The sequence below is a fragment of the Mauremys reevesii genome, unplaced genomic scaffold (genome assembly GCF_016161935.1).
Source record: "Mauremys reevesii isolate NIE-2019 unplaced genomic scaffold, ASM1616193v1 Contig143, whole genome shotgun sequence".
Classification (NCBI taxonomy): Eukaryota; Metazoa; Chordata; order Testudines; family Geoemydidae; genus Mauremys; species Mauremys reevesii.
In genome coordinates, this window is record NW_024100764.1 from 94,460 (window position 1) to 118,694 (window position 24,235).

The 24,235-nt window shown below is 47.8% G+C and overlaps 1 protein-coding gene across 1 annotated transcript; it reads left to right on the plus strand.

Moving 5' to 3' along the window:
- The first annotated feature begins 96 nt into the window (after positions 1-96).
- On the plus strand, positions 97-16,073 carry LOC120393080 (zinc finger protein RFP-like). The gene is made up of 7 exons (XM_039517691.1): positions 97-561; positions 3,858-3,953; positions 9,114-9,344; positions 9,659-9,681; positions 10,093-10,208; positions 14,319-14,378; positions 15,268-16,073. Exons 1-7 carry the CDS (start codon positions 145-147, stop codon positions 15,783-15,785), a joined length of 1,461 nt encoding a protein of 486 aa, XP_039373625.1. The 5' UTR covers positions 97-144; the 3' UTR covers positions 15,786-16,073.
- The last annotated feature ends 8,162 nt before the right edge of the window (positions 16,074-24,235 follow it).

Below are 24,235 nucleotides of genomic sequence, written 5' to 3' on the forward strand. Positions count from 1 at the left end.
CTTTACAGGCCACAAAAAACAAACAACAGGAGTCTGCACCCAGAAAGGAAATGCCTGATGACTAGGCAATATTCAGTCAGCCCATTTTGAGCAGAAGGAAGTGAAAGTAAATTCCTCTCTGGTCTCTTTCCTGCACTAGAAGCCATGGCTGCTGCGAATCCAGCAAAAACACTCCAGGATGAAATCACCTGTACCCTCTGTCTGGAGTATTTTAAAGATCCGGTGTCTCTAGACTGTGGGCACAATTTCTGCCAAGCCTGCATCACCCAGTGCTGGGAGGGATTTGATACAGATGTCTCCTGCCCGGAATGTGGAAAGCTCTTTCCCCAGAGGAACCTCAGGCTGAACAGGCAGCTCAGGAGTATTGTGGAAGCAGCCAGAGAACTCAGGTTGCCGTCAGGGAGGGAACCAGAAACAAAGAGACTGTGTGAGAAACACAAGGAGCCTCTAAAACTGTTCTGCAAAGAGGACGAAATCCCCATCTGCCTGGTGTGTGACAGATCCAAGGAGCACAGAGATCACACCGTCATTCCTGCAGAGGAAGCTGCCGAAGAATTCAAGGTAGGAAATGACCAAATGTTATTTTTACAGACAGATAAGGCCTTGGAAAGTCACCTTCCCCCAGCATGAGGGTTTCCCTGAGCCCCAGACAGTGAGCCTGCACTGGAGAGGAACAAGAGACTTCAGGCCTAAGTAGGTTTCCAGGCAACTGGGAATCCTCCAAAGGCTTGTGCAGGTGGAGAAGTGTGACCCTAAATAAAATATGCAAAGGATAATATGCTGGAGTGTGGGGGGAGTGAGTAACCCGCACCCCACTCCTCCTGCTCCCCATATGTGGAGTCCTGGGCAGTGACCCCCCTTCTCTGCCCTTCCCCACTGCCACCATCTCCCAAAGCTATTAACCCCATGCTGCTCCTGCCCTTGGGGCTGAGGGAGCAGAAGGATGTAGCCGGGGCTGTCCTCATGGCCCACATCCCCTTTATCATTTTCCTGCAGAGCTCCTCACCCAGGCCGGAACCGAGGGAGTTGTGCTGCACCCTCATGAGACGTAGGAGGGGACTGGAATGGAGCTCCCATCCTGCACAGCCTAGCAAATCTGTCGATGCAGGAAGCAGGGACTGGGTTGGAGGGGGCAGCAGAGCAATGTGGCATGTAACAGGGTCACTGCCTCCAGAGTGCTCCCTCCTGGCCTGGGGCTCTGCCTCAGTTTCCCTCTGAGGTTCCCAGGAAAAATCCACAGTGCCTTTCTGTGGCCAGTAACACCCCTGCTCTCTCAGTAGTGACTCGCAGGACTTCTAGTCTGGAGATCAGCCTTATCCCCCGTGGACGCTCCAAGGCCTCTTTTGCCTTCTCCACAGGCCTCCTCCCTCTGGCTCTCCATAGGCCTCTGTTTTGCAAACCCCAGGCCTGATTGAATCGCATGACCCCCCCGGCCACCACTCCTCCATTTTCCCCACCTGGGGAGGAGAACTGGCAATGTCACAGATGGGGCAGAGACCCCTCTCCCTTTATAGGGCCAGCCATCCTGTGACCGGCGTCATCCCTCTTCCACGTTTCCTGAGGCCACGGGGAGAGAGTCCCAGTCCTGAAAATTTCAGTTTGGAAATTTTGGCTGTAGATTTCAGTGCCCATAAAGTTTCCATGTTGACATTAATAACAATTCATAATCAATAGAACGTACTGATTTCTGTTACAGTAGCATCTCTGAGCCCCAGTGAGGGATTAGGGCCCCATTGTGCGAGGCACCGTACAGCAAGTCAGGCAAAGAGAGTTCACAGTCAGAGTCTAACGAAGACGATCTGCAGCAGGTAGATAAAGAAACGACCAGGGCTTGGAGTGGGGGACAAGTAAAGAGCATTGTGTTTGCATACACTGGCAATCACGATAGTTAGGTCATCATGGGTGGTCACCATTCCAGATTTCAAAACTATCCATTTTTTCTGGTGCAGACTTAGGTGCCTGCACTTTTCTATGGGGAATGCTTTAGGTGCTTGCGTGGCAGCAGGCACTAGGAGGAGTCTACAGCCCAGTCTCCCCTAGCCTATTATACCCACTGACTATGGGAGGCTAAGCCTAAGCCTCCCCTGGTGCAGTCACCACTAACCCGCGGTTGGACACCTTGGCCGTGGTGGTACCGCTTGTGCTCCACGTCTGCCCATCCCTGCTTTGCCCCTTCCCTGAGGCCCCCTTCACCCACCGCTGCCTCGAGAGTCGCTCCTCTCCTCCACTCCACGTCCCCTCTCTGGAGGTCCCCACCGCGTCCCTCCTCTCCTCCACCTCCTCCCTCGTGAGGTCCCCCCGCCCACCATGTTCCTTCTTTCCTCCATCTCCCTCCCCCGCGAACTCCCCGTGACAGATCTTAGTTACCAATTTGCTTGAGGCATCAGGTGATTAGGCTGAGACTGCAGGATTGTTTGGGAGGAGATGACAGAACACACCAAGTGTCTATGTTATAAAGCTTTATTAATAAAATAACAGTGGAGAGTGATGGGTGCTCCCCACACTCCGTAGAGGAAGGAATAAACTGTTAGTGCTCCAAGTCCTAACCCACTTTTATACTCACACACTTACTACCCGAGGCTGGCCAGGCCTGGGTGTAACATATGAAGAAGAGGGGGAAGGGTGGACAGGAGTTCTGTCCTGTGTGCACAGGTCGTCCAGGGTCCACTGTGATCTCCGAATTGCTCCAACTCTTAGGAGGATTTTAAGTCCTGGGTTCCCTTGCGGGTATTCCATTTTGTGGCCTCTGTTCCTGGTGCTCTTTGTGCCAGTCCAAACCGGCTTTCTGTGGTCTTCTTCGCTTTCCCAAATAACAACGGCTCCAGGGACGCGAAGCTCTGCTCCCCACCTTGTTGTTTCGCATGTGTTTTTTATTTTTGCAGCCCTGGTTCAGTGTACTTTTTCTTTTTTCTTTTCTTTTTGGCTGTGGCTGGGTGAGAGAGAAACTTCTCATCTAGCACTGTGACCTTGGACTGGGGCCAACATCTTATTGTCAGACCAAGCTTGCTAGCTGCAGTGTTGAGTTAACCCGTTCTCTGCTCTCTTTTTCCTTCCCCCTTTGACAGGACCGGCTCTACAGTTTTCGCCGCCCCAAGCAGCGCACCGAATTGCCGCCCTGAGCGGGCAGCGGGGGCAGTCTGTGTGCCCTTAGGGCGGCAGGCGTGTTTCTGCGGTGGCGGCAATTCAGTGGCAGCTTCTGTGTTTAGCTGAAGCCGCCCCGGACAGCTAAACATAGAAGCTCCTGCTTCCGAATTGCCACCACCGCGGAAACGCGCCTGCCACCCTAAGGGCACACAGACTGCCCCCCACCGCCCGCGGCGGCAATTCGGCGTGCTGCTTGGGGGCAAAACAATAGGGACTGCCGCCCCTTGCAGAATGCCGCCCCAAGCACCAGCTTGGAATGCTGGTGCCTGAAGCCGGCCCTGCCGTTTGGCCTCTCGCAGCCTGCAAAGGAATCTTCCACTCTACACTCACACCTTTGACTCTCCCCAAAATGCTTCGCGATGCTTGCAACAGCATTAGCAACATGCACTGCTGATCTGCCTTCCCCAGGGGAACCTTTAAGGTTGTGACAAACCCCGCCCCCACCACCACCACTCGCCAGGTCCAAGTATGTGATGCCAGTTTCCTGTTGGTGTAAATTAATGGAGTAACAAGGTCAAACAACATCAAAGAGTCTGAAAATAAAACACTCCCAGTGTCCATTAATATGACTCCACTTCCTTAATATCTCTGATGATATAAACCTACTGGATTCTCCAGTGATCTCTGGAGTGTTTGTGCTGGAAAAGCCTCCCCCTCCCCCCCACTCCTAAAACTAAAAATAACACCACTCAAATCATTTTCTATTTCTTCAGGAAAAGATTCAGGCCCACTTGAAGACTCTGAGGGAAGAGAGAGAAAAGCTGCTGGGATGTAAAGTGAGCGGAGAGAAGAGAAGACAGGAGTATCTAGTAGGTGCCCGTCTTTATTAACCTGCTGTTGTAAGGAGCCAGATGCAACCTGAATCAGAGCAATAAGGAGAGGCCGGGGCAATCTAGAGGCCAAATTATGTTTTATCTCAATCAATTGGGGGTAAAGCAGAAATCAGTTGGGGGTAAAGCAGAAATAATCACACGTAAATCAAAATTACGTTTTTTTCACAGGAATTACTACTTAGGCTTACACCATAAATGAGTGGTTATCAACCTTTTTGCATTTGCAAATTTCAAATGGAGGTGTGGACTCCTGTGAAAATCGATTGTGTGTATAGTTGATTTCTGTTCAGTCAGTTTTCAGTCTGTGTTTTGCGAACCTCTTAGCCATTGGCTGGGTCTGCGGATCACAGGTTGAAAACCACTGCCATAAACTACGGTAAACCATGATTCTTATCTGCTGCATATTAACTATTGTTACCTTAATTAAACTCACTGTATAGGTAGCAATTAACATGAATGAAATAACAGAATTTTCAATTAGAAAATCTAACCCATTAGAACAGCCCCCCACTGTTACATGTGCACTCCTCATTTCACAGTTCTCTGCCTCTGTCAGCCCACAGTTTGGAGGATGTTTAGTTTTGTCTTGAGGAATCCTCTTGTGTGAGTTTTGTTTACTGTTCTGAGCTCCACCTTAAATAAAGCCACGCATTCCTGAGTGTGATGTGTTGGGTTCTATCCCTCCACTCCCTTCTGGCTTACACAGTCTCTTTGTGCTCTGACAATTTCTCCATTCCTGTCATTCCCCTTGTATGCCTGAGGGTGCTGTCCAGAGATGTTGATTTTCTTGTTTTCACTACAGCTCACATCCTCCTTATTTCTTAAGTCAGTTTCTCTTTAGTTACAGTTTTTCTTTCATTCCGGATTATTTCCCTCACATGTCACTCTTCTGAATGATTGCTTTGTGGCCTTTGGGAATATGAACTTTTGTCTGCTGCTTCATGATCCTGAGATACTGTGTGTGTGTGTGTGTGGGTGTGTGTGTGTGTGTGTGTGTGTGTGTGTGTGTGTGTGTGTGTGTGTGTGTGTGTGTGTGTGTGTGTGGGTGTGTGTCCAGGCACCAGCGTAACAAGCAGGTGCCTCAGTGAAGAGGAGGGCAGCACGTCCTGCCATTCTAGGACCTGCTGCCAAATTGTCCCCGATCGCCTTTTGTGCTTGGGGCAGCAAAAACACTAGAGCCGGCTGTATGTATGTGTGTGTGTGTGTGCATGTGCACTGTGCACACATCCATACAGAGGGCCTGAAAAATCCTCTCCCTAGAAAAGGCAACATGATGCTCTTTGGATTCTAAGTTTTCATTTCTATTAATGAATTAATTTCCAGCTTTTGTAGCTGTAATAATTTTTTTCCCAGTGTGAACTGAATGTATCCAATGCAGAGCTCTCTGCCTGAGTCTGCAGATTTTTGTGTTATAGTTTCATTTGTTTTTTTTCTTCCCACATGTCTCTGTTAACGTGGTTCTGAGTAGAGCTCAGCACATACCAGATCTTTTTCATTGGCTGGGTATTAAAAAAAAAAAAAGGTTGAATCAAAGATGTTTTGTTTCAGTTTAGAGCATTATAAAATCCTGGGGAAAAAAGAACAAGAAAATGTTTTGATTTTTCATTTATTTCTTTTTGTAACAAAACAACTGGTGACAGTGACAGGAATTCATAAAACGTTTCAATGTCGACAAATCTGTATTTTCCCTGGAAAAGAATGTTAGTACAGAAAATGCCACCCAGCTCTAGTGCTGAGTCCTGCTTCCGCTGCTTTGGATCTGCGTCTCCAAGGCTCTCGATAATGCACTATCCATGTCAGACATGCAAACGTTGAAAGATGTGAGAAACCCCTCTCTCTAGTAACCACGGGATATTGTTCAGTGTCAGATGATTTAGAATTTACAAAGGGCATGCATCCGACAAAGTGGGTATTCACCCACGAAAGCTCATGCTCCAAAATGTCTGTTAGTCTATAAGGTGCCACAGGACTCTTTGCTGCTTTTATAGAATTTACAAAGAAATTCTCCCTCCAGCACACTCAGCAACAGGGCTGGATTAAGACCTTTAGAGGCCCTAAGCATTGAAAAGATTATGGTGCCCCCCCATATGTAATTCAAAATAAAAACAATACTATACCATAAAATATTTTTTTTAAATGACACAAAACTTACATGTATGTCGAAATTAAAATAGCTTCTTTCTAGATTTTCTGATTGCAAAATTCTGGATAAGTTCATCAAAGTTGACTTGACGAAGCATGTCCGCTTCCATACACAATAGGGAAAGTGAATCAAGTCTGTCCTGACACATTGTTATTCTCTGTGGGTTTTTTATTCTTTTCGGCTGAGAAAAAGAGCATTCTGCAGAGCAGATAGTAATCATCAATCTTAGAAAAATAGGTAGCGTGATCTCTACATTTGGAAATACACATTGTATTCCGTCTTCCAATATTATGTCATGGAGATCAATGTGACTGAATTTCATTTTTCCTGTTTCATTAAACTTTGCATTCATAACAATGGAACTGCCGTACTTCTCCACAGAGATTCATGTTCAAGTCAACAGGGTATGAGTCAACTAGCTTTTGGGAACCCTGTGAATATTGTTTGGCAGATAAGCCCATATCATTTAGAAAAGAAAATCTCACCTCTCCTCTTCATATGAGCTTCAAGTGTATCAATTATAGCGTAGTAAGTAGATATGCGAAATTTGTCTCTAGGATTCAATACTGTTTCTGTTGCACTGCTATCATTTGCTTGTTTTTTTCCTGGTTCGCTTGTGGGACTGGGCTTCTTTGTAGTTAGTATCAGGCAAGATATCTTTTGATATGTCTTCAAATCTTTTAAAATCATTCTTCAAAGCGTGTAAGTGGTCTGCTAATGATTGGCAGAGGTCTGCACATGTTTTCAAATCCAATTCTTTTTCTTGGAGAGCTTGACTTGTGTGGTAAAAGTGTTGTAAAACTTCATCACACATGGTCAACATGAATACAAACTCTAGTTCTTGCATCTTGTTTGCAATGTTTTCTGTCTCTCAAAGTTTCTCCCTTTTGTGATTGGTCTTCAGCTATACTTTCTAATGCAGCCACAATCTTTGAGTAGGACTCCAGAATTGCACTTGTTGCCACTGCATGTGCCTCCCAGCGAGTATTAGAAAGAGATTTCAACGCATGATCGTTGCCCAAATATGTTTTAAGAACTTCCCATCAGTGTGTTGAGGCAGAGAAAAATTGTATAAAGTAACTGGATCGTTGAGAAAAACCTTACTGCCACCGGACAACAATCAGCACTGTGGCCAACAAGATTGAGAGAGTGTGCAGCACATGGTATGAATATGGCATATTTGTTCTGTTCTAAAAGCTTCTTCTGTATTCCTTGATAATGCTCTGAGATGTTGGCAGCATTGTCATAAGACTGACCTCTGCACTTTGAGAAATCTATTTTGCAAACTTAGCACAGATAATGCAGTATTAGATTTGCTGTTTCTTCACCAGTGTAGCTTTTCAAATTGAGGAATGTTATAAATCGTTCAACTGGTTTTCCATCTGTGGGAGACACATATCTTAGTACAATACTCAATTGATCAATATCTGAAAGATCAGGTGTAGAGTCGACAGATAAACTGAAGTACCCAGCAGTACTTAATTCATCCACAATAGCTGAACAAACTTTATCACTCATTAGACCAATGAGTTCATCACATATTGTCTTGGATAAGTATGATGGGTTCCCTTTGCCAGCATTCCCATATTTTGAGATATGGCCTGCTAAAAATGGGTCAAACTGAGCCACAAGCTCCAACAATCCCAAGAAATTTCCAATCTGCAATGATCTAAATGTGTCATTTGATCCCCGGAAAGGCAGACCACGTTCAGCTAATGTTTGAATAACAGCTATAACACGCTGCAAGCCATGTTGCCAGTATTCGTGCTCCCCTTTAATTTGTCCTTACAGTTTGTGTGTCAATCCAAAGCCCTGTCTTCTATTTAAATATGTCAACATTGAATCTCTGTGAGTTGTTCAATTAAAAACAGTATTCCACCAGTCACTAAATCCATCTGCAGCAATCCGAGATGTTGAAGGTTTATATGCAAAAAGTTTGCAATCAAAACAGTACACAGACCCTGTTGATGGTGAATACAGTAGCCATTCTCGAGTGTATTTCTCACCATTTGCTTTCATGCCAAAAAAAATTTTTTTGTGGACAATATCTTGTTTGTTTGCCATTGGTAAAAGTCCGACCTGATTTCTCAAATGGCCCAGTGTGGTGCTGACAATCATTTGGTCCACGATCTATCCAGTAAGCTACATCATCGGTACTGAAATCAACCCACATACCAGGATCTTTTCTCCTATTATTTACAGCATGAGCAGGTTCAGTCTCTGACACATCCACACCTTCTAGAACAATGTCTGTTTTACCACCAGGAGTAGGATGATCAGTTACAGTCTCTGACACATCCACATGTTCTGGAATGGTGTTTGTTTCACCAATAGAAGAGAGGTCAGTATCTGAAACACATACAGGTTTTGGAACAATGTCTGTGCTACTGAGAGAATATGTTGCTTCTGATGGATTCGCTTTGAAAAATGATGTCAGTTTTGGAAGATTTTGGAAAATTTCACTAGTTTTTTGTTTTTTTTCTTCCACCAGTTTATGTATCTGTGCTCCACTCAGTTGGTTACATTTCATCCTGCCCCTTATCTCAGTTATCTGAACTTAAAAAAAACAACAAATTACAAAACGTACACTATTTTTATGTATATATAAGGAAAAAACAAATCAAGTACGTATAATTCAGAAGAATATATCAATAATAAAACATACATTTATTGCAATACATGAAAGGATCTGATTTCCTCGCATTAGTTCGATCTACGTTAGTAGGACACCCCCCTGGTTTAGGTGGGAATAAGTAATAAAAAGAGAACAGAAAAACGGGGGAAGAGTGTGTAGTGGAGTGTAAGGAAGTCTAACAAAGTTCTGATTTTTCCCACAATGACTACTTTGATGCTTTTTTGGAAATATCAAATATCAAATTTTTTCAAAAAAAAAATCTCTTTTTTGGGTGCCCCCTGCTTTGCTCAGTACTCTGTAAAGGGACCCCAGGCTCCAGCCATGTTCTGACCAGCTCTTTCCCTATTTTTGTTTATAGAGAAAGACACAAACTGAGAGGCAGAAGATTGTGTCTGAATTTCAGCGACTGCGGCAGTTCCTGGAGGAACAAGAGAGGCTCCTGCTGGCCCAGCTGGAAAAGCTGGACAAGGAAATTGAGGAAATACAGAATGAAAATGCCACTAAACTCTCCAAGCAGATTTCCCATCTCAGTGATCTGATCAGTGAGATGGAGGGGAAGTGTCAGAAGCCAGTGAGTGAATTCCTGCAGGTGAGACTCAAGTGAGAAACATCCAGGATCTCCACACAGGAACAGAACAGCTCCTAAATTATAAGTACTGTGTTTCAGGAGTCAGAGATCCCAGTGTAACTCAGCATGTGCATTCTTGACATGTGAATAACTATTGTTCACTGCAGAGTGACAGACACATTGATATTAGAGATGGAAAACCCCCATTAGCTCAGTGAATACATGGCCCTGGAGCCAGGGCAGAGCCTCTTTTCCCCATACTTGCAAAATTCCTTCTTTGGAATGTTAAGTATGTGTCAGCTGGGACTGAAATTCTCTCTCTCTCCCTCCTCTAGGATATCAGAAGCACGCTGAGCAGGTATGTGTCTCTCTCACACTCCCCCTCACAATTCACAATGCTGGGAAAGAGCTTGGGAGATGATATTAGCACTGCATCTCACAGGGGCTCTACAGCAAAATGTGTGGGGAAGGTCACATTTTGGATACAAATCTCTCTGATCAACTTCATCCTGAGGTTTTCACCCTTCTTCAGAAGACTCTGGAATTTCCCATACAGTGGGGAAGACTGACGTCAAGTATTGTCCACAGATGTCACATCCCTGGGGGCTGACTTCCTCAGGATTGTGGGGATGGAATATGGGCCTGTCACTGCTAGGACCCTGGTTATCAGAAATTCTAACTCCCAGCCCATTAGAGAAGCCACTGACTAGCAAGAACTTATAATGTGTCACTAAATGAACTATAACCATGTGACATTGTTTCTGTCCAGGTGTGAGAAAGGGAAGTTCCAGCAGCCAGTGGAGATTTCTCCTAAACAGGACAAGAGACTCAGTGATTTCTCCCAGAAAACTGTTGCTCTACTGGAGACTCTGAGGAAGTTCAAAGGTACCTAGAAGGGATCTAGAATGGGAAATTGGGATGAGCTTCTGAGACTGTTGGAGGAGAATGACTCTGGCCTATTCGTTCATAATTAGATTATGTTTCTATTTCATTGTTGGATGAGAATGCCACACATGTGGGGTCCAAGTCACTCAGGTTCATTAACTGAAACCGTTGTTTGTACCAAAAGGATGCCTTGCAATTACTATGAAAGTAAGAAATGACAGACATACTGAAAGACGTATTGGCCCGTTGCCTTCTTCCAGGACATAGGTGCGTCACAGTGGATTTCTCCTATGAAGCTCTCATTACCTTACAATGGCTGACATATTATACACATCCAACTAATATACTCATTAGTTCTTTTCCAATCCTCTTTGAGTGTTTTGACTATTAAGTATCTTATATAGCTCATACAATAGACATGCATGAACTTTTTAATTTTCAGGGCTTTTGCTGTCTCAGACAGGTCCATGTTATTATTCTCTTTTCTGATTGGTTTATTACCACCGATTATGCATAGGTCACTTTGACCCTTGTCTGTGTATGGGGTTTTTTGGACTTTGCTAACTGGTCCTTGGCACTACATTTTGGGTGTCTGTTGTCTTTAAGCACATTGTGTGGTCACAATATGTCTTTGTCCCACATAGCAACTTATGGACACATAACTTAATAACAAGGTCACTTACAGCAACATTTCCCTTATGTCAAACAAACTGCTAACCAGGCCAAAGCCCAGTCAGTCAGTATAAATGCACAATCTCTCTCTGTCCAAACTTATGCATGACCCTTGTACCAATTCACAATACTGAACATAACAACTAGCGGAAAGCAGACAAATGGAGCAGATGTAGCAGAGCCTAGACATCAGGTTTCAGGAGTAATCGTAAACTGTTTTAAAACTATTTTCTTGAATTTACCATAATTGGAAGTGTCACCCATTGGCATCTTATTGAATATATCCAGCGCTCTCCCAGACAACTTTGCAACCAAAGTGGTCATGTTTTGATCATCAGGAATCTCATGCAACACACACAGCCTCTCAAAGGTGATGAAATATTCAGCAATGTCCCCAGTTGCACTGTAGGCAGGACACAATGGCTCCCATTTGTGGATTTTTGAAGAGGTGGGGCCCCCTGGTGTGGGGTTCTGGTTCTGCCTCTCAATTAAGGCCAGTTTATGCTGTCTCACTTTTTCCTTCTCCTCCATGGCTTGCTTCTGGACCTTCATTCTTTGACACTCAGTTCCAGGGCAGCTTTTTGCCTGGTGCTTCTGCCTCCATCTGCAGAAACTGTAATTCCATACGTTTTTTGTGCTCTTTTTCATTTTCTGCTGCCTGCAGAGCTCCCATTTTGCAACTGTTGCACTGTCACTCATTTTCCTGCTTTTCTGCCCCTACTTCCCTTGCCTCAAATAAGCAATTAAAAAATAATAAACTGGTCTTTTCTCCAGCCAACACACTTAACTCATTTAAACTCACCACCAGTGTCTCAGAGCAATAAGCTGTGCCCATGACCCTGTTCCCTGCGCCACTGTGATAGGTTACCCCCCCCACTCTGGGGTGCCACCTGAAGTACTGGGGTCCCACTGAGCCTGCCCATTCCATCAGCCTGGGCTCCCTCACCCTGTCCTGCAGTGCCAGGCCCTCAAGCCTCCTCCAGCACACACACAGGTAGGGACACAACCAGCTGCAGAAAGACACAGACACTAAGATCAGCAGGGCATGGGAAGACTCAGCTAGGGACTTGCCCAGTGCTGAAATGCACCCCTCTTCTGGGGTGGAAAACCAAAATTGCATTGTCTTTCGCTCCACAGAAAACTGTGCAGCGTAAGCTCATGAAATTTGCTCCCTCCCTAAGTGTAGAGGAAAACAACGAGAAGTCCGGTGGCATCTGAAAGTCTAACAGATTAATTTGGGCATAAGCTTTCATGGGTAAAAAACCCACTTCTTCAGAAGTATGAAGTGAAAATTGCAGTTACAGGCATAAATATATATTGGCACATGAAGAGAAGGGAGTTACCTCACAAGTGGAGAACCAGTGTTGAAGGCCAATTCAGTCAGGATGGATGTGGTCCACTCCCAATAATTGATAAGGAGGTGTCAATACCAAGAGAGGGAAAATTGCTTTTGTAGTGAGTCAGCCACTCCCAATCCCTATTCAAGGCCAAATTAATGGTGTTGAGTTTGCAAATGATTTGTAGCTCTGCAGTTTCTCTTTGAAGTCTGTTTTTGAAGTTTTTGTTGTTGAAGGATGGCTACTTTTAAACCTGTTATTGAATGTCCAGGGAAATTGAAGTGTTCTTCTTCGAGTGATTGCTCCTATGCATTCCATTTAGGTGTGCGCGCCGCGCGTGCACGGTTCTTCGGAACATTTTTACCCTAGCAACACCGGCGGGCCGGCTGGGCGCCCCCTGGAGTGGCGCCGCTATGGCGCTGTATATATACCCCAGCCGGCCCGTCCGCTCCTCAGTTCCTTCTTTCCGCCCGTGAGCAGCAGTCTCGGGATGACGCAGCCTTCGGCTATGCGGTATTACACTCCGCCACGTCTCATTCCGACCCCACCGCCTAGGTAAGGCTTGGGAATCACCTAAATGGAATGCATAGGAGCAATCACTCGAAGAAGAAAAGACGGTTACTCACCTGTAGTAACTGGTGTTCTTCGAGATGTGTTGCTCCTATCCATTCCAGACCCGCCCTCCTTCCCCACTGTCGGAATAGCCGGCAACAAGGAACTGAGGGGCGGACGGGCCGGCTGGGGTATATATACAGCGCCATAGCGCGCCACTCCAGGCGGCCCGCCGGTGTTGCTAGGGTAAAAATGTTCCGAAGAACCGTGCACGCGCGGCGCGCACACCTAAATGGAATGGATAGGAGCAACACATCTCGAAGAACAACAGTTACTACAGGTGAGTAACCGTCTTTTCTCCAATTTTTGTCCCCAATTATGAATTCCACAAACTGGGTTTTAGAATAAACAAAACAAGTTTATTAACTACAAAAGGTAGATTTTAAGTGATTATAAGGGTTAGCAAACAGATCAAAGCAGATTACCTCAGTAAATAAACAAAACCCGCAAACTTTGCTTAACACACTAGATAGGTAGGTTATAAATGAGCAAATCCTCACCCTGGGTGATAAACAGGCTGGCAGATTCCTAAGGCACAAGTTGCCTTGGCTTTCCCAGGTTTTCATACACAGGCTAGTTGCTTCTAGTGTTGGACCGTCGCTTACAACAGTTCAGTCCTTGCCTCTCAGATATTTCCAGGTGTGTGGTTGCAGGGAGAGTGAGGTACGCTCATGATATCATTGTCCCCCTTTTATATCTTCTCCCCACTTGCTGGAAAGTTCTTTTGCTGTCACCTCGGGTCAAACAGTTCCATTGTGTAGTGCTATCTCTGAGGGGTTTCTAGTGTACACAGTTCCTGGGGTAATCCTTGTGCTTGTGTGCATTTCCTCAATAAGCCATTAATATTGCTTGCCCTTTTTACTGTTATACCTGAAAGGCTGCTGGTGGGTGTTTTCAACCTCACAACATGTTTCCATAACACATAAATAACCAAACTTTATAACTTCACACACGACGATAGCACAGACAGGGGCGGCTCTAGCCATTTCGCCGCCCCAAGTACGGCGGCACGCCACGGGGGGTGTTCTGCTGGTCGCCGGTCCTGTGGCTCTGGTGGACCTCCCGCAGACTCTGAACATCCCATTAGTGTCAAAAGGACCAAACTGGGTAAAGTTACTTTCATGTCAAAGTCTTTGCATGATCTGGGTCTTGGTTATGACAAAAGGCAGTAAGTGAATGAGACAAACCACCTGGAGTCTGAAGGGTGGGAGGGGATGAGGAGGAGAAAAGTAAATCTCACTTACAGATTGTGTGTCCTGGGACGGATGTGAGGCTACAAGGATATTGGGTCCATTGCTAAGAGATGCCCAAATGAGAGAGGAAATAGATGGTTTCGGATTAGTTTATATTAAATACCTGAGTGTGTCTCTGGGCGTCTCTGTCTGTTTCTCTCTCATAATTAAAACACAGCTCTAGGAGTTCAGAGTGGTGATGCTGTTATAAATATGAAAGCCTGAAATCTCATCTTTTTTATCCTTTCCCCCTCCAGATACTCTGCCGTCTGCACTGAAGACAAAAAGAGGGGAATCTCTAGGAACATTCAGACAGGGTGAGTTTGCAGGTGGAGATTGTCTTTGAATTGTGAGAAAATTCCAGTGAAAACATCTTCATGAGAGTGTAGCTAAAATTACCAACCACACCAACAGCAGCCATGACACACAGCCCTACAAATAAACCCACTGAACAGTGAGGAGATCCCAAGCTGAAGTCACACAAACACTCCTGACAGTTATCTTAGTGCTCAGTTCATGCCCATGCTGATGAACTCTCCCTGAGCAGCATCTGAACAGAGCTCTCTGCCCTGAGGGCTGACACATCCCTCTGCTTCACCCTGGTGCAGGGGGTCTCCCTGTCGCTCTTCTCCAACATCCTGCCTTTCCTTTGGGCTGGGTTGGACTCTCCTATTGGAGCTGCTCACTACTTCCTGGATTGGGAGATGCTCTCCCTCTGATGCTGGCAGCTCCTCCCTTCTCTCCAGGCTTGGGATGGGGTTACCTCACCTAATGCCACCTCCTACTCTCTGGTCTTAAGCAGCTCTTCCACAATGCTGCACCTTCCTCTCTGTTCCCTAGCCTGTTAGTGGAGGCTGAATTGGGGAGGGAGGTTGCTTCAGGGGTTAAAAGCTGTTGCCTGTTTCCTATGCTCCTGCCTCACTAAGAGATTTTGACACCTTCCTTGCTGTCTCTCTAGTGCTGGGAATGGAGCTGGGAGCTGAAGCCTTTGCATTAAAGGAGAAACTAATGAAGTGGGTCCCATTAAATGGACTGAGGAACTGCAGTAACATCTCTGCTTGGTCTCAGGTGCCCAGGCCAGAGGCAGCTCCTTGAGATCCAGGAGTGTCCCAGCCAGGATGGGGATGCTGGGGAGTGTGAGAAATGGTCCCAGCCTCCCCCAGGGCAGAGCTCTGCCCCTAATGCTCTGATTCTTCCTCTCCCCAGCAAATATGACTCTGGATCCAGACACGGCTCATCCAGAGCTCGTCCTGTCTGAGGACTGGAAAAGTGTGAGACGCGGAAACACACAACAAGATTTGCCCAAGAACCTTGAGAGATTTGACACTGAGCCCTGTGTGCTGGGCTGGGAGGGATTCACCTTGGGGAGACATTGCTGGGAGGTGGAGGTGGTGGCTGGGCAATGTTGGGCTATGGGGGTGGCCAGAGAATCTGTGAGGAGGAAGGGACTGATCAGTCGTAGCCCTGAGGGGGGGATCTGGGCTGTGGAGCGGTGGTGGGGTCAGTTCCGGGCTCTCACCTCCCCTGCGACCCCCCTGCCCCTGAGCCGGGCTCCCAGCAGGATCCGGGTTTGTCTGGACTGTGACCAGGGGCAGGTGACATTTATCAATGCTGGTGATGAGGCCCCAATCTTCACTTTCCCGCCGGGCTCCATCCCTGGGGGGAGAATCCAACCCTGGCTCTGGGTGCTGGGACCAGGATCTGGGCTCAGATTGTGTGCCTGAGACAGGGTGGGGGCATTGAAATAAACCTAGGTGTCCTGAAATCAGCCCCTCAAACTTCAGAAACCATATTCTCTATGACCCTGGAAGGCCTGTGACTTCCAGCAGACTTTCTACTGTACAGTCTCTACGACCCTGTGCGCTCAGTGGGGGTGGTTTGGGGGTGGTCTCTGGGGACTGTCAAACCATAGAGAGCAGGAAGTGATTGAAATGGAGAAGCCAATCTCACTACTCCAGGGATTGCGCAGCCTGTTAGTCACTGTCCTCTATGGTCCAGGAGGACTCTGGGGATGCTGGGTCAGACTGTCACTGAGACAATGGGGAGGGGAGAAACAGCCATGAAAATATGGGCTTTTCTAGCCACAGTCCTCGTAATCTCTATGATGCTGGAGGACTCCCATCTACCCAGCCTCTGGCCCAGTCTCAGTGTTACCAGGAAGCTCCTCCCCCATCTCTCCCTTTAGCAGCAGGGATGAGAGAGGGTGCGGGGAGGAACCCCTGGAGCTGCAGGAGGAGCAGAGGGGCCCTGAGGGGCAGATATGGGGCTGCAGAATCAGAACTGAAGGAGGGGCTGGGGACAGAAGTGATGTGGGGTTTGGAGGTAGAATAAACAGCTGGGCTGGGGACAGGCAGAGGTGTGGGCTGGGCAGGGGGTACAACTAACAGCTGGTCTGGGGACAGGCAGATTTGGGGGTGGCAGGGACACAGAATTAATTAATTCAAATTTGAGGTCTTGGGTAGAAGCTGGAGGCTCAGCACCAGCCAGGAGCCTGGGAGAGGGAGACCCAGGCCCTGGAGAGTATGACCTACAGGCCACTAGGGAAGGGATGCTGTGGAGGGAAGGAGTTGTGGGTGAGGAGATGTCACCTGGATGAAGAGCTGGCTGTGGGGAGTGGAGAGTCAGGCACAAGGCAGGTTTAACCAGAAGGGAGAGAAATGAAATGTGAAGAGGTGAACATAAAGTAAAACAGGAGTAAAGAGAGGAGATTGGGGAAAATGGGGGTGGGGGAGACTGAAATGAGACAAGTGAAAGGAAAACAATCTGAGAAGGGAAAATCTCAGTGAGCCACGGAAAGAGGAGGTGATAAATTCAGCAGAGAGAATTGGGCACCTGAATTGAAATTATCAGTGACAGGAATTAGAGAAGAGTTAGGGAGACTCAGAGAAATAAACAGATGGGAAATGAGTGTTAGAGAAAACGCTGTGTAAAACTGGATGAAATGAAAGAAAAGTGAAAAAGAAAGAGAACATGAGAAGGAGATGGAGATCTATAAAATGTTTCTGAAAGTGAGACTGTAACATTCATTCCACCCCATAGTTCATGGACAGTATTTCCACTTAGGTACCTTTCAGGGAAAAACACTTTGTGGATGTTTTTACCATGTGTTCTGGTTATGAAAGTTCCCTCTCTGCTCCTTTTAAGCCTGACATTTACTTAAGGTAAATGAAACACAAAACATTCTTCTTGTCTATTTCCCTTTAATTTCCCAGCTGTGACTTTTGAAGGTAAACATGGGATTTCTTTCCCCTACATTGTTTGTGTCAACCCAGCCCCAGTGAGGATATCTGTATTTGTGACTATGATAGTCTGGACCTTACTGTGATACATTGCTTTCCAGCCCGCATTCTGGGCCATGTGCTTTATATAAACATATACGTCAGAAATCGTTCAGCTGTGCTCTGAACATAGCTGATTGGGTCACTTCTCAGCTTCCAAACCTACCCATTCGTGACACCAGCAATCAAAATGCGTGACAGATGTTTGCAATCTGGAATACCTGGATTTTATGGCACATTACCGCAATAGTTAAAACCATTATGATCTGTTGATTGTCAGGCAATTACTGTAAATAAACTATTAAAAACACTAAAATATCTATTAAATAGAACCACACAATCCCCACTCCCACAGCAGCAGGGTTTGTTGTATGGCCTCCGGTCCCCAGCACACGTCCCCACCGCTTGAACTTCAGGAGAAAGTGCCATTATTTCTGAGGCCAATCACCAGAGGGAGACTTGACAAATACTATGCCAGCAGATAACAAATGCTTATTATATTAGAATATTAGCAATCAGAGCTCCACAGTTCTCTTCCTGGCTCCACTGTGCAGTAGTGGGTAGTGACAGATAACCAGATCATATCTATTGTATGCATTCATCCCAAAAGGCAGTAGGAATGCATGGCTCCTGCTTGGACTTTCTATATTGGAGACCTGGGTTCTCTTCCCAGTTCCAGCTGAAGTGACCTTGTGCAACCACTCAATTAACTTGTAATCTGGAGAAGAAAGTGTCTAATACTTCTCTAGTTACTTGGGTTGGTGTTGTGATATTTGAACTCATGGGTTTATAGCTCCTACTTTGTCACTGGTACTGGATATTTGCTGGCAGAAGAGTCTGTCTCACATGTATCTATGAAAGGCTGCCTGCTTTTGAAGCATGACAGAAAAAAAACCCAGCTGAAATTAGTGCAAATAGTGAACTTCCCACTAATTCACTGACTTGGGAGCTCTGCTGGACACATGGTGCTGATCTTCCTGCTTTCCAGTTGGGAACTTGTATTTAAAGGGAACTAAAGTACGTGAAGTCAGTAATTGCTGGAGTAGCCACAGGGGGGTTAATGGGAGGGGAGCTGCTCCAAGGGTCAATCTCTCTAAGATGGAGTCCAAACTGTGAATATATTTGACCCCCTCCCTGCGCTGTAAGGGGTGAGGATTTATTTTCTCTCTGCTCACTTTAAAAGCTAGGACCCTGCATCTGGCTACCAGGGATCATCAAGGCCTGGGGTAGCTAAATTACAGCTCAGTGGCCAGTTCACCGTACATAGCTGCAACAAGGTAGCCAGTGTGATGCAATAGCAGTAACACTGAACCCGTTTCTCAGCTGGTGCAATGAGTGTGGGTCCATTGACTTCAGTGGATCGCAGCCAACTGCTAAGTCCTGGAGATGTGGCCAGTTACAGAGCAGCCTGTGTAACTACCTGCATCCCCAAGAGCACCTCTAGTCAGTGCTTCCTTCCCACAATCGGCAACTTCCCTTTCTGGTTCCAGGAAGCTGCTCCCCAGGCCCCCAATCCCCCTCCTGCAGCTGAAATGGACAAATGGCCAGAGAGCCTGTCAGACGGGAGTTCTCTGTTTATCCTGGACCTTGTATGGGTGTAGGAGCCCTGGTGCTGGCTGCCCCCTGCAGAGTGCCAGGACTTTGCTAGAAGTAGTGATGCTGGCAAGGGAACAGGAGTAGTAGCCAGGCCACAAACAGGCACCAGAGTGAGCCAGGGTCTAAAGGGAGCGGAGGCCAGGTGGAGAAGAGGCAGTTGCAGTCAGCAGGTGCAATTCCCACCCTCTTCCCAATGCTCCTCCTCCATTTTGCCCCTTTTCATTTTCTTTGATGGAGTTTCCAGCTCAGTATCTGCCCCAAATTTGTTTTTCCTTTTTTCTGTGCATCGGGTGCAGAGACCTCTCCCCTCCAAGGCTGCTGCTGTTCAGCGCATTCGGGGAATCATGACATTGGCACCAAGAGCTGCAAATGGCCCAGACTGAGGACTTCATCTCCCCAGTCTCCTCCCCACCGCTCCTGGATGTCACTTCTGTTGGCTTAAAATAATGGATGTGGGGAAGAGGAAATACAGGCATGAAGAAAAGCAGCAGAAACTCTCTGGGAAGGACAGCATAATAAAATAACTCTTGGGTCTGTTCCCCCTAAACTGGGGGTGAGGCTGATCCTCCTGGCAATGAGACCCCAGATAGAATATCACTCTGTTTATATAACAGAGGCTGATATTTACCCTTCATACCAGGACCATCATACGATAACTCTGAATACAATCTTTGCTCTTTCACACTCACTGCACCAGCTGCAGCACAAAAGGGGCCATTCACCTGCTGATTAAAGTCATTAGAGGTAAAATCACTGAGCACAGATGGACCCAGACACTCAGATGAGACAATTTATTGCTTAGGATACAAGTTGAAAGACTTGACTAAAAAGGCAACTTCTGGACTGACTTTAACTGCCAGGGAGCCTATAACTACTGAGGAGTTTCTAGCACATTCAGGCAGTACAGTACCTAATGAGCTCTCCTATCTCCCTTGGGCCTGTGGTTAAGCAGAGTCTGTGCTCTGTTCAGGAGGAATTGTGCTGTATCGACCTGAGCACAGGATGAAGGATCCCCTGGGTGCTAGTTCCTGCTCTGCCCCTCTGGGTGAAACCCCCTCACAGCCTGGGGAGCCAGTGCAACCCTCATCCTAACTTAACCCCGAACCTGGAAGCAGCCCGTGCCCCATGGAAGGGGAATCCAGCACCACCAAGTGATACAGAGGGGCTGTATTCAGCCTTCTAATGCTGGAGTCCTATGTCCTGGTCTCAGGATGGGGGTGGATTTCACTTTCCTACCCCCCCCCCCCCTTTGCTTTATCTGTAGAGAGTCAATTTCACTCTGGGTGACTGACCAAGTCACTTAGGGATTGATCCAAACCCCTTTGAAGTGATTGGGAATCTTTCCACTGATTTCAAAGGGGAACAGATCAGTTCATTAACTATGTCCTTTATTAAATCTCCAGAGACCCACCAATCACTGTCTCCCTTCCAATGAGCCATAAATATCTCAAGGACTCAGCTGCAGCCCGAGTACTGGGGACATCTGTTTTCCATTGCCCATGATAACACTCTTAAAACAAGATGGGTGAAAAGTATGACACTTCCAGATATAAGGCACCTCCCCACTACCTGCCTCTAGCATGAAATGGGCTGCAGTGCAGCCCCCCAAAATCCACAGCCTCTGGCAACCCAAGCCCAGTCATCTGGGTTCCCACAAACAAAGATTTTTTTTTAAAGAACTCCAAAAACAAGAAAGAAAAACAAAATAAATGCAAACCACACTGAACTACAAAGTTCCCCTCCATAGTTCTGCTACAGGATTTGAATCATGTCTGTGCACATCCCCCCTGAATGCTCCCCACTTCAGCTATGGGAATAGCTGTGTGTGGACCAGCTGCCACTTTGCCAGTGGGTTAGACAAGTATTTGCTAGTCAGCAGTAGAACATTTGTCATCAGGACTCCCAGCTCCAGTATAGTCTAGCAGCTAGCGACAGGAGAACCAAAACACACATATCTGATGCTTTCAGACTAAAGACAGTGGAGCTGACTAGCTAAGACCTGGGGCTTCCCTGTTGGAGACCATGATCCTACTCCCCATTTTGATTTCAAAGCAGCAGCCGATGAAGTGGGTATTCACCCACGAAAGCTCATGCTCCCAAACGTCTGTTAGTCTATAAGGTGCCACAGGATTCTTTGCTGCTTTTACAGTTCCAGACTAACACGGCTACCCCTCTGATAGTTTGATTTCAGTGATCTTACACAACTTCTTTTTAACTTATTTGTAAAACGGGCAGCAAAGACATACATGCAATATTTGATTGCCTTCTAGGGCTGGGAACACACTGGCTTGGTCAGCAAAAAGGGCTGGGACGTGCCTGCAAATACAAACAGCACTTAGTAAAGGTGAGCTTTATAGTCATGGCCTCTTGGCTTTAGCTTGTTTCCCTTTACCCCAACCCACGGATTTTTTGCTTCGCTGACAGAGGGGGCTTGTGGGAGCCATGGCCACCCCCAAAATTTGCCTTATTGGCCTCCCCCATAGCCACCCCTCCAAACCTGCCACCCCACCGCTCTGACGCTGCTGGCCTGGGGCAGATCCCGACCATCATCCCAGGCTGATACGGGAAGGATCCAAGACGCCCCCACTCACGTGACCCAGGCCTAGCCTAACAAAGGAAGGGGGGGGTAACCTGGTCTGACCTCCAATCACAGCCCCCTTTGCTCTTCGCGTTGGGCCAATCATCGATCAGGGGCGAACGCACCTTTAAACATCCTCCTCGGGCGGAAGCCCCCTCCCCCCCGGCCTGGGCTGGCTGAAGTGTAATAAAGAGAAGGCGGGGCGTTCCCTGGAATACCAATCAGAGAGCAGGGAAGTGTGATAGGCAGGTGAGAGCGCCAATCAGACAGCGGAGAGAGGCTCAGTGTATTTCTTTGGATGAGCTGGCCCCACGGAGTCTCCGGAATGGGTGGCTCAGGGATTCCCCGCCTCCTGCCAGGCCTGCTCCGGCCCGGGCTTTGGGGTGAGTCGCGGCCGCTGGGTCCTGGCGAGATCCCCGAGCCCCGGGGGGCGGCTGGTGCTGGGAGCCCGGAGCCCTGGCTGCAGCCGGGAGCGGGGAATCTCCAGCAGGGCCCTTCCCGCTGCTCCCCCCCCAGGAGCCTCTCCCAGGGCAGAGCCCCCAGCCCGGCCCGGCCCCTGCCCCGGGGGCCCTGCTCGGAGGGAAGGTGAGAGAGACCCGCCCCCGGCCCCCGGGCTGCAGGGAGGTTTGGCCCCAGGCTGCTCCCGCGGAGCTGGCTGCGAGTCCCTGTGTTGTGTATCTAGGGGAAGATGGCCCCCAAGTCCCATTGTGAGCAGGGCGGGGGGGAGCGACACGTGGGGTGTGGGGGGGAACAGGGAGGCGGGGGCAGGATGTGGGCAGGGGCGGTGGTTGCGCTGAAGGGAGGATGGGGGCGATTCGGGGGCGGAGCGGAACGAGGCTGGAATGGAGGAAGATGTGAGGGGGTCACTGCGAGGGGAAGGGGGATGTGGGGAAGCTGGAGGGAGACTCAGAGCAAGAGGAGGCTGGGGGACACAAGGCAGCTCCTGCCCCATGGGGTAGGAGAGATTGACAGGCTGCTCCGCCCAGCAGCCTGTGCGCCCCGTGGTCAAACAAACCGAGGGGTTAGTGGGCAGGAGACTTCCTAGAAGGGCTGAAAATTTACAAGGTAAATATCCACATCAAGTTCTTTCTCCACTCCACAGTCTGTTTCCAGTTTAAAGACAATCTCATTGTTGGGGGGGGGGGGTCTGAATCCTGAGTTGACAGGACTGAACAGGTGCTGGTCTGATTTCTGCCCCGGATTCAGGATCAAACCCGCGTCACTGCAAACCACAAGGGGTGTAATTGGGGTTTGGTTCACTGGCAGTCGGTGTGTTCAGTTCCTGCTTCAATACACCCCAAAATGGTTTCGTTACTAGGCAGTGCCCCAGAAGGGGGGCCCCGGCAGCTTGCTTCAGTGGAGAACTGAATTTGGGGCCTGGGTAGCGTGACCAGATGTCCCAATTTTATAGGACAGTTGTGATTTTTGGGTCTTTTCTTATATAGGCTCCTATTACCCCCCCACCCCCACCCCCTGTCCTGATTTTTCACACTTGCTGTCTGGTCACCCTAGGCCTGGGGCCTGTGTCAGGTGGGGCAATTGGAGGAAGGAGCTGCACCAGGGGGTGAGAGAAGTCCTGTCTACGAGGGACAAGAGTTGAACAGCCTTTCTCCTGGGGCCTGAAGAGTTATTGTTAACTTCTGGGACCAGGGAGCCCCCACTTCTGTCATCTCCCTCCCTGCTCCTGTTGGCTCCCCCTTCTCTTCTTCTACTGAGGCGTGCCATTCTGGTAGCGATCACATGCCAGTGTGTTGGTTTGTTTTATAATGAAAGAAAGATCAGCGTAGCTTTTCTTTCATTTTGTCAATTATTGAGCTGAAAAATTGCTGAAACTTTATTTTAACTGGCATCCCCTACTTCGTTCTATTCAAAATTAACTGAGTAAGAGGAAAAAAGGGTTTTAGTCTGGTTTCAGTTAAAAATATCAGTTCAAACTGGTTCTGTTCTGGTGTGAGTCCAGGTGGGCAAATGACATCTGCAGCTGCTGAACTGTCCATTGGGGTTGCCAAGACAACCCCAAGTCAGGAGGCTCAGTCATAAGGGGGTGGAGGGGGAAAGCTGGTTATTGCCAAGGGCTTGTCTACACTGGCACTTAGCTGCAGGGCTGTATTCTCGCCATGGTGTGAAAAACACCATCCCAAGCGCTGCAGGTTTTAGCGCTGTGACGTGCCAGTACAGACTGTGCACCAGTGCTGGGAGCTACGCCCCTTCTGGATAGTCTATTCCGCGACTAGCCAAGCCACGTTAAAGCACTGCCGCAGCAGCTCTTGAACGCTGCCAGTGAAGACGCACTGCTAAGGCGGAGGAAGCTGGTGTCTGTGTCTTTGACTATGTCTACACTGCTGCTTTCAGTGCTAAAACTTTTCATTCAGGGGTGTGAACCCCCCCCCCACGACAAAGTTTTAGCGCTGAAAAGCGCCAGCATAGATAGTGCTTTATTGCCGAGCCTCGCTCCTGGCGATAAAGCTACCACCGCCGTTACGGATGGGGTTTTTTTATCGCTGGGACAGCTCTCCCTGGTGATAAAGCCAGTCTATACTGCCCACATCACAGCGCTGCTGCACTGTAACAGGGTAGTGTAGACATACCCTTTCTCTGCTCATGATATTAGAGCCCTAGAATTAGTTAAGCTTCCTGGATCAGATGCTTCCAGGATTTCCCTACACTTCCTCCCGTGGCCCCCAACTCTCCCATCACCCACTTCAGTGGTCAAACCAACCAA

What these genes read in the sequence shown, in the direction of transcription:
- LOC120393080 (XM_039517691.1), top strand. Translation starts at nt 145, where the DNA reads ATGGCTGCTGCGAATCCAGCAAAAACACTCCAGGATGAAATCACCTGT. An exon ending in AGAGAAGACAGGAGTATCTA is followed by an intron (nt 3,954 to 9,113) that starts GTAGGTGCCCGT and finishes TTTTGTTTATAG; the next exon opens with AGAAAGACACAAACTGAGAG. An exon ending in ATCAGAAGCACGCTGAGCAG is followed by an intron (nt 9,682 to 10,092) that starts GTATGTGTCTCT and finishes GTTTCTGTCCAG; the next exon opens with GTGTGAGAAAGGGAAGTTCC.